The sequence below is a fragment of the Lolium perenne genome, chromosome 2, assembly GCF_019359855.2.
Source record: "Lolium perenne isolate Kyuss_39 chromosome 2, Kyuss_2.0, whole genome shotgun sequence".
NCBI lineage: Eukaryota > Viridiplantae > Streptophyta > Magnoliopsida > Poales > Poaceae > Lolium > Lolium perenne.
In genome coordinates this window covers 82,427,031-82,437,031 of record NC_067245.2, presented here as the reverse complement: position 1 = coordinate 82,437,031, position 10,001 = coordinate 82,427,031, and the positions used below count along the sequence as shown (strand labels likewise).

The 10,001-nt window shown below is 41.9% G+C and overlaps 1 protein-coding gene across 1 annotated transcript; it reads right to left on the bottom strand.

Moving 5' to 3' along the window:
* Positions 1-7,299: 7,299 nt before the first annotated feature.
* LOC127333101 (transcription factor MYB41) lies at positions 7,300-9,115 on the bottom strand. Its single transcript, XM_051359414.2, has 3 exons — positions 8,809-9,115; positions 8,583-8,712; positions 7,300-8,463 (listed from the first exon to the last, which is right to left on the bottom strand). The coding sequence occupies exons 1-3, from the start codon at positions 8,939-8,941 to the stop codon at positions 7,677-7,679; spliced, it is 1,050 nt and encodes a 349-aa protein (XP_051215374.1). The 5' UTR covers positions 8,942-9,115; the 3' UTR covers positions 7,300-7,676.
* Between the last annotated feature and the right edge of the window lie 886 nt (positions 9,116-10,001).

Genomic DNA, 10,001 nt, shown 5'->3' with positions numbered 1-10,001 from the left:
CTTTGCACTTTATTGCAACATATTACCACATATTTGCATCTTAAATAATGTTATTCCCATGTTTTATGATATTTTAGGGGATTTTCTAAACAATCTCCCCTCCTCCGATTCTAATTCTGTTTGGCAAAAATGCCACTTTTTAGTGTTTTTGACATTACAGAAGCTATGGGACTCTAAAAAGGGCAAGGTCAGGAGCCACGCTTCGGAAATTTCGAGACGAACAAAATAAGATTAAGTGGGCCACCAGGAGATCAAGGAGCTGGGAAAGAGTACATGTGGCGCGCCACCTGGTGTCGTTCACACCTCGTCCGTCTTATTCGACTGAATCTTTCGCGAACCAAACTTGTTTTTCCCTAAAATCCACTAAATATATGACCCCGGAGGTTTAGTCGAGGCTACGGCGGCGTAGAATAAAAACACAGAAATAGAGAGTAAGCAGGCTGCCACCGGCGAGATCAGAGGGGGGAGCTGCCGAAATCGCCTCTGGTGGACTCCACCCCCTCTGGTGAGAGCATCAACACCATCTTCATCATCTTCATCAACATTTACAGCAACTCTTCATCATCCTCCTCTATAATCTCGTGGCAAACATGATGTATGATGCAATCTATTGTTTTCCCATGATCTATTGTATCTCTATGTTGATGTTTGAGTAGTGAATTGTTCGTGGCAATTGTGATATAGTTTGTTATTGGTTGCATACAAGTATTTGTTATCTTCTATGATGATCTTTTGTATTGATATATGAGTGCACACATATGTCAAGGGGATGCATAAGGTTATCACCGTTACATGTTGATAGGATGAGGGATAGCGGGAGTGACAGAAACCTTGTCCTGATACTTAGATGCATGTTAACGGGGGGTCTAATTATCGGGACCTTTAAACTTACAACAGTGGTTGGACTTCATGTATTAATAATTCATTTGTTTTCTCATGAAAATGACCTTATGACCAATCACAAGGGGTGTATTTGCGCTTATCAATGGCTACACCTATCTATGGCTCCTATCTAGAAGAAACACTAAAAAGTCTACAATGAGCTTCAGTAATTGTGTCAACAACACAAATGAAATAGCAATTTTCCTGAACACTTGCTCTATTGAGTTACTCCACTTCCCTTCCCTTCCCTTCATCTCATTGCATTTTACTTTATTGCACTTTAATTTCCTTGCATTTATTTTACTTGCATTTCATTTTTAGCATATATAGTTATAGTAGAAACATCCACACACACACACACACACACACACACTATATCTTATAGTTTTGCATAGAAGGCCATATAAGTGGGTTATAGGGATTTAGAGAATAAATAGTTTACTTTCAGCTCCTCGTGGGTTCGACACTCAAGTACTTATCAAACTATACTGCGGTGATTCCCTTCACTTGGGGGTTTTCATTGCTGCGTAACAGGTATTTTCTAGAAGGATCTTCTTACAACTGCGTCTTACCTAAACTAGGGGAGGTAACACCACTGTGAGCTCTCTTATCTCTTTTAGATTTTGTATCATATTTTATTTCTCTTGTTTTTAGTCTTCTCTTGTTAGTTATTTTTCTTAAAAAATGAAAAAAACATAAAAAATAGTTTCCTATTAAGCAAGTATAATTAGGGAGCACAAAAGGGTGAGAATGGCAATGCAAGGTTGCAATCATGCTATCCATCATAAGAAACTATACAACAGCATAAATCCCATGATAATGATTACAATCTATAATACTAGGTTTGCTAATGGGAATACCACAACCGCTGAGTTGCATGTTAAAAAACTTGATGAACTTTGTGATAAAATTAAACCTCCTAATATGGATCCTGGGGTGTTAAGAGTCAAGTTATTCCCACACTCCATGATAGGACTAGCTAGGACATGGTATTAAGATGTACCCGAAAAAGAGAAAGTATTATGGTTCCATCTAAGAGCTTCATTTCTAGGAAATTTTGGAAAATGCACCATTGAGCATCAAAAACTTATGCTTGATTTTAAGGAAGTAGAAAAGGAGAGTGTTATTCAAGATTGGAAAAGGTTTAAAAAATACACCTGCAATTTAGAACATGGGCTAAGGGATTATATGCTTTTGAATAGTTTCTACTATGCCTTAACTCAGCATAGCAAGCACCTTTTAGACAAAGAATCCGATATACGCTTCCTGTTTAATAAGCCTTATGATGTATTTATTATTTTGGATGGAATGTTAGTAGAAGATAATATATACAATAGCATTAAACACGCTGGAATTAGAAATATGTATGTCAAGGAAGATAATGAAATAGAAATAGATGAAGAGGAAAACATTGATTTGAATACTATGGATGAAAAATAAACTCTTATGATTGCTAATGATAAACAAATTATAGAAGATAAAATGCTTAGTGAAGCAAGGGGAATCACTTTTGGATCTCGATAAATGTAGCTTGCATGAATTCATTGCTATACTTAAGAAATTTGCTAAAGATCCCACTATTAATGTCAATCAAGCTGGTTTTGGTTCCTATATTGCTAACTATGTCATTAAAGAAAAGATACAATAATACAATAATGAGGCTATGATACCACCTAATCTTGGGGATGCATGGATCCCCAAGATCTTAATTTAAATTGATAAAGAAACACATCATGTCATTCTAGATTTAGGATCTAGTGTTTCTGTCATATCAAAAGAGTTATATGAATTACTAAATCTCAAAAATATGGAAAAATGATTGATTTATTACTTGCTGATGATTCAACCAAAAAGGCTTTAGGAAGAGTAAATTATGTAATGGTTGAATTGCATATGACATATGTGTATGTTGATTTCATTGTTATGGACATTGGTAGAAATATATGTAGTCTTATAATCCTTGGAAGACCTTTTCTGAGAACAACAGGATCTATCATTGATTCTAAAGAAGAGAATATTAAGTTCCAATTCCAACATAAGAAGTGTATGGAGCACTTTCCGAGGAAGAAGGAGGTAGCATAATTCATGCTACCACATAATTTCCATGACACTTGAAAAAGTAAGTAATTAAGCCTAGCTATATGGCTATAAAGAAAGCGCTTTACGGGAGGCAATCCGAGATGTTTTTATATTTGGTTTTTATTTTACATAGTTTCTGTAACATGTTTGTTTTATTTCAGTTTACTCTCTGGTTTTTAAATGAAGTATCAAATTTTTACCCATTTGGATGTTTAAAGTTGCAAACATAATATGAAGTTGATGTTTTCTACGCTGCACTTTTAAGTGCATAATTTTTCTAATTTATTTGGTAACTCCAAAAATATTGCTAAATTAAAAGTAGCTGTAACTTTTCATCCTCTATATGAATGTAAATTGGCTAAAATTCATGACGTGTCTAAGTTGTGCTAAAACTTCACTGGACAGATTCTGCCTTTCTATGTTTGATCCATTCTTTTGAGTACCAAATGATTTTTGCTTGGAACTTTTGATATGATAGAATGAGTAGAACATTATTTTCTCTCCGGTTCATTAATATAAAATTTTATTTATGACTAAAATAGAAGCAATCATGATTTTTTTACATGAAATGGAGGAATATCACACTAAGATAATTCCAGTATGATGAATATAAAAATCTTGGGAATGCCCATGAAACCCCACTGGACTCATTATAAAACTCCCGATTTGAGCACCTCAAAACTTTGTTATTTAAGAAACATTGAATTTTCACAAAAACTTGAAGTGTCCTTGTTTTATTTGTGTATAGTTTTATTTTTAAAATGAAAGGAACGTCATATTGAGTATGCATAATGCACATGCATGAGATAGTGGACCAAACTCTCTATTTCTGAATGTTTAAAGTAAATTAAGTTGCATGATTATAAAAGAAAAGAAGGAATGCCTAAAGTGAAATTTATTCTGTGTATAGTATTTCTAGTTTCACATGCTCTATTGAGTGATGATTTGATGTGTGCCTTATTCAGTGCTACTTTTTTCTAGTATACATAGATGTTTAATTTTAATTATCATTGTTTGATGATGAAGGAATAGCTCTATGGATACTATTGCATACTTTTAGACCTCTTGCTAGCTAAAAAAATTGAATTCTTACACAAGCATAGATTTGTTTCCAAGCTCACTCAAATCCAATGTCTATCATACCTACCTATATAGCACTTTCTATTCCAAGTACAATGTGTGTGTTATGCCTCCAATATTTTTTAAATATCCTTATTGTGTAATTTAAAGCTCATAAGAAAGTAAGGTTTGGAAGGAAACTACCGCTATGCATGTTGTGGGTTTGACTAATTATGAGTAATAAGCTAGACCATAACCACGTTTACCAGGGACGTCTTTCAACATTGCACCAACAACGTACTACACCCTGCGTTGATCATTATTTATTTTGTTTTGTTGATGGCTATTTCTTGTGAAATAAGTGGAGGTTATAAAGAGTAAGTATGCATGCATTGTTAGAAAAGAGCAATAGGCCGCTAACCGAAGCAATGCTTAATCATGGTGAAAGTTTTTTTTTATATAAAATCATGCTGAAAGTTTCAGCAACGAGCATCCTCAATAGGAAGAGTGAAAAAGGTAAAAGAAAAAGAGTTAGTGAAAAAAGAGAGTGAGTGGAAAAAGGAAAGAAAAAAAGAGTGAGAGGAAAAAGTGGGAGAGAGTTAGAGAGGATGCACAACGTTTGCGGTTCATGTTGTCCCGGTATGGATGGCCTATAGTTGAGATACTCATCTCCTTTGATCCTTTGTACATGCGGCATGAAGGTGCGCCTTACAAGAGTTTCATGGTACCCCATCCTTATTATTATTGTTGACATGAATTGCATATCTCAAAACCTTTTTTTTCTCTATACTTTTTATGCTATTGGAGATTTAGCACATACATTTCCTGCTTACTTTCTAGTGTTCAAGAGTCAAAAAAATATTCAAGAAAAGAGAGGAAAAAGAGTCTTCCAACAATTCTATAGGATTCTCCTAAGCATGCTTTATGATTCATATTACTTATCATTCATGTTTCTTACAATGATATTTACTATTATGCATGCTTTGTAGAATATAAGAGTTATCACTTGATGAGTTCATATTACTTATTGTCATTCTTTATTAACTGAATATACTTTGCATGATTATTTAGAGGATATACATAATAAACTCCAAAGTTCATGTTAGTCTTATCACCTTTATGCTCATGACAAGTATAGGTTGATGCATGTAAAATGCATACATGAACTTTGTCCTTTATCATATTGAATTTCCACATATTTGCAACATATATGATGATAATAACATGTTTTACATTGATTTATGGGGATTTACCAATGATCCCAAACCCTGTTTCGCGTATTTTTCACTTTCAGAGACCTATACGGAGTCAAATTGACATGAGATTTTTGGTGCGTCACTTTTTAATCGGGAGAAGCACCCTTGAGCTTTGGAGGAGGCCTGAGGCCCAAAAGAGGGCAGGTGGCGCTCCCAAACATGTTGGGCGTGCAGGCCTCTTTCGTCCGTTTATCGCCCAATCGACCTTATTCTTTCGCCCACCGACGTATTTTGACCTAAAAATCACTATATATATGGTCACGAAGACTTCTCGGGAGGAGAGCGTTGTAGAAGACCGAAAAACTAAAACAGAGGCATGCAACAGCGAAGATTGGAGGGGAAACTCTGCCGAGATCACTGCCGGAGGGATCTCTACCTCCTCCAACGCATTCATCATCATCACCATGATCAAGGGGAACCGGCTCCTCTGACGTGGAGGAGACAAGTCAGAGTCTGACGTTGCTTCTTCACCAGAGCAATTCCCCTCCAAAAAATAAGGAAAAAGAAAAGAAAACTCTCCAAGAAAAAAAAGGAGACGAAAAGTAAACTGTAAAGTTTTCTCGCCGCCGCTTGACTCGCCGCCGACGGCTTGCCCGCGCTCATCCATTCTTCCACCTCGGCTGTTTAGACCACGCCTCCATTGACTTGCCGCTATGCTAGCGTCCGTGCCGCCTTCGACAACGGGGAATCGCCCGCTCCGCCGTCCCTTCGTCGACTTGTCGTTCCGCCCATCGGCACTTCGTCTTCTTCACCGACGGCTAGTTACCCGCCCTGTCGCGCGCGCTCAGTTCCGCCCTGGCTTCAACTGCTTCCTTTCATTTTTCATTTTATTGGAGGAGAGTGGCCCGGTTGAAGAAGTGAAGTCAGTCTCTGACTTCTCTCCTCAATGTTAGAGGAGCCGGTTCCTGATCAAGGGGGACTAGTTCACCTCTGGACTACGGGTTCGTGGCAGTAGCTTGATCTATTTTTCTCATGTTATTCATAGATCTTAGTGCCATATGAGCTTCCCTACATGATTATGACCATATATGTAATACCTATGTGATGGATCATTATTCTATGATATTGTCTTATGAGATCTGATCATATTATGTGTAATATTTATTGATAAATGCATATTATGTACCACATTCTTAAGTATTTATTCTGATCCAACATCTATACAAGAGCGTGTGTGGGGTGATGTGTGTATTAGATGGAGTAGCATGGTTTTAGTGATTGCATAGTGACAACAAATTAATGATCTATTATGATTTTGTCTTTTTTTGCTACCTCACTAGGGATAAAGTGAATGTGCTATGTTCGTCACGTGACAAAACTGAAGATCTTGTTTGTTCAAGGTAGCATATTTGATATTCAAACATCATGTCAAAGTACTTATGGCTATACTCTGTTAATTCTTAATACAAGATTGCATGAAGTTTTCTCTTTCTTGTGGAGTATAAGAGAGATGTGTTGCATCATCTCTATGTTAGGATGTGATGCCCATATGAATGCGTATCTTTCACATGTTATTATTTTGCATCCTCATATCTCATTGACGAATTGTTATTTGTCCACTGCAATTTAAAAGAGAGAATAGTCAAGTGAACCCATGAACTGGATCCACTTTTTATCATGAGAAACACCGTTATCTTGTTTTTATCTTGTTTTCTATTTGCTGCACTATTTTATTTCGAAAATACAAAAATATTTACTTTTCTTATTTGCATCCAAAACACAAAAACAATTAACCCCTTTATAGTTTTTAGTTAGTTACTTTATTTTTTCTAGGTTTACTCGCATTATTTTTTACTTGTGTTATTTACTTACACGAAACCTTGTACTTGACAACCACACGGTGAAGTTGGGGACACAAGATTTTTATTTTACTTTGCAAGATTGCTAGAAGAAGAGAGAAGAGAATATTATTTGCTCAGGTCCCCAAGAGTTCGATATAAACCCTCCACTCACCTTGTGAGAAAAATACGTGCTCACACAATACTCTCCACTTGTAGTCCCATCACCATCAACACGAAGCAAGTGGCTCAACACCAGAGGGACTCCAACCTCCATTGCCAACTCCGTGCGGAGACGACGGGCCTCTCCTTTTTTTTCGGCAACTCACAGAAAACAGAAGCTAGTCAAGTTACATGGTATCAACTTAACTCGATTTCCAAATTCTTCCGCTCCCCACTAGCAACTATGGACTCCAACAGGGCATCGGGATCTAGGTCAACACTATCCCTGCCGCCTCCCCCACCGTCAACGCGACCTCTGTCATTATCCCCTTGCACTTCAATGTTCTTGTTTTGCTCGCTCTAGGTCGGTACGCGGCCAACTGTTCGATCGACTTTGGTCTCCACTATCCAAGGACTGAGGTGGAGAACCGTACGTACATGGAATAATCTCGCTAGCTAGCTACAGGTAGTCGCTCACATCGAGGAGACCGGACAGGTGCATGTCGAACAGGCCGGCGGCGTCGGCGCCGATCGCGTCGAAGAAATTGCTCTCGCTCGCGCAGAACGTTGCCGTGGAAGCCGAGCTCAGCCGGCCCACGGGGCTCGACGACGGCGTGGACACGCAAGAACCGACGTTGAAGTTGTTGTCGCTGCTGGTGACCGTGCCGCTCCACTGTTGCATCTTGGACGTGTCTGAGGCCATCTTCATCAGCGGCGGCACGTAGTCGAGCTGGCTGTCGTAGCAAGGGAGGTTCGTGTAGTCACAGGCTACCATGTGATCCTGGTGCTGCTGCTGCCCGGAGTTCGCGTGGACCAGGGCTGGCATTTGGCACGCCGATCTGGGCGGCATGAACTGGTCCGCCGCCGTGGCATGCTGCGGCGGCGGCGGCGGCTGAGACACCTGTTGCGCCATCTGCGCCTGGATGAGCCAGGGCAGGAGCATCTGCTGCTCGGCCGTGGTAGAGGTGGGCGTCGGCGCGGCGAGGAGGGTGGAGGCGAGGCGGAGGAGGTCCGGGTAGCCGGCGAGCGGCTCGAGCGCGCGGAGCGTGTCGAGGTCGCCCTGCGTCGGGTAGTATGCGGCAGCGGCGGGCTTGAGGAGCGTGGAGAGGTCGAGGAGGTCAAGGCGCGGCGCATGGGTGACGGGGTCGAGGCCCATGCGGAGGAGGCGCTTGCGGATGTGCGTGTTCCAGTAGTTCTTGATCTCGTTGTCCGTGCGTCCCGGCAGCCGCGCCGCAATGGCTGACCACCTAGGCAAGCAATCATGCACAGGGAAGAACATCAAAATCACGAAACCGTACGCCTAGCTGTCCTGTTGCAACAGAGACGTACTTGTTGTTGATGTTAATTGAGTTGAGTTAGTTCTTACTTGTTGCCGAGGATGCTGTGGAGCTGGATGATGGTCTCCTCCTCCTCGAAGGAGAAGCGGCCGCGCTTGATGTCCGGCCGGAGGTAGTTCGTCCACCGCAGCCGGCAGCTCTTCCCGCAACGCTCCAAGCCTGCACGCACAAGGCACAACACAGAACATGAGAAACGGTAGCTTTGCGTGAGAAAGGGTATAGCTGACTTGCGAGCGCAAGCAGGTGGATGCTCACCGGCATGCTTGGGCATGGTGCGCCAGTTCGCCTGGCCGTGCTTCTTGATGTAGGCGACCAGCTTCTCGTCCTCCTCGTGCGTCCACGGCCCCTTCTTCAGCCCGCTCCTCTCGCAGCACGGCGCGCGCCCCATCGACCGAGATGGTACACAACTGTAGAGATGGATCAGGCGCCGATCGAGCAGGAAATGAAAAGGCTGGGTTTGTCTCGCAGCTGGGAGGTTACTGTGTACACGAGAGGATGGCCGGAGAGCTAATAGCCGAGTGTGAAAACTGAGGCGATGGAGGTACAAGTACAAGAAGGAGGACGAAGGTGTGTGGGGGCGATGGAAAGGCTTATAAGGGCCAGGACGGCGACGGGCGACGGGGGTGGCGGTCGAAGTCAACAGGATTCGGTGCCGGCCTTTGTTTATCGCGGCCGCGACGTGGCCGCGGGTTGCGTCGCAGGGCCAAGGTTGAAGAAAGGTTGCGCGAAAAAACGCACGCGGGCCTGGGACGTACTCAGGGCACCCCAAAAGTGGCCAGGCAGATCGCGCGCCACGCGCTGGCGTGCCACCCCGACTATCCCATCGCTCAAGGCAAAGCTAGAAAACTAGAAGGAAAATGATTCGTTACCCCCGGGGGATAATGCGCTCCCAGCCCCCGGGTCCTCAGCCATCGGATCAACCATTTTGATGGTTAGATTTGCATGTAGCAAAAAAACACCTCCGGCAGCAAAAAATCACCCCCGGCAGCAAATAACTGAAGCAAAAAACGGTTCGTTCAGAAAAAGAAAAATAAAAAGGCTGGGCTCGCTGAAGACCTCCCCGGAGACCACGTAGCAAAAAAAATGTGATAATGTAGCAAAGATGAAAATCGTCAGAGACATCGCCGGAGACAACGTAGCAAACATATTATCACGATGTGATGCTATTTTTTTTGCTATAATTGTTTTGTTGTTTTGCTACTTTAATTTAAAAAAATTGCTACGAGCTCTCCGGCGAGATCTCCGGCGAGGTCTCCGGCGAGCTCAGCCTTTTTTTTTTATTTCGTAACTGAACCGTTTTTGCTACAATGTAGCAAAAGCGGGTTATGTTTTTGCTGCCGGGAGGTATTTTTTGCTACATTCAGTAGAAGTAGATCTGACCGTCCAAGATAGCCGATCCGACGGCTGGGGACCCGGGGGCTGGGAAATCAGATCCCCCGGGGGACGCC

What these genes read in the sequence shown, in the direction of transcription:
- LOC127333101 (XM_051359414.2), bottom strand. Translation starts at nt 8,941, where the DNA reads ATGGGGCGCGCGCCGTGCTGCGAGAGGAGCGGGCTGAAGAAGGGGCCG. An exon ending in CACCATGCCCAAGCATGCCG is followed by an intron (nt 8,713 to 8,808) that starts GTGAGCATCCAC and finishes TTGTGCGTGCAG; the next exon opens with GCTTGGAGCGTTGCGGGAAG. An exon ending in CACAGCATCCTCGGCAACAA is followed by an intron (nt 8,464 to 8,582) that starts GTAAGAACTAAC and finishes TTGCTTGCCTAG; the next exon opens with GTGGTCAGCCATTGCGGCGC.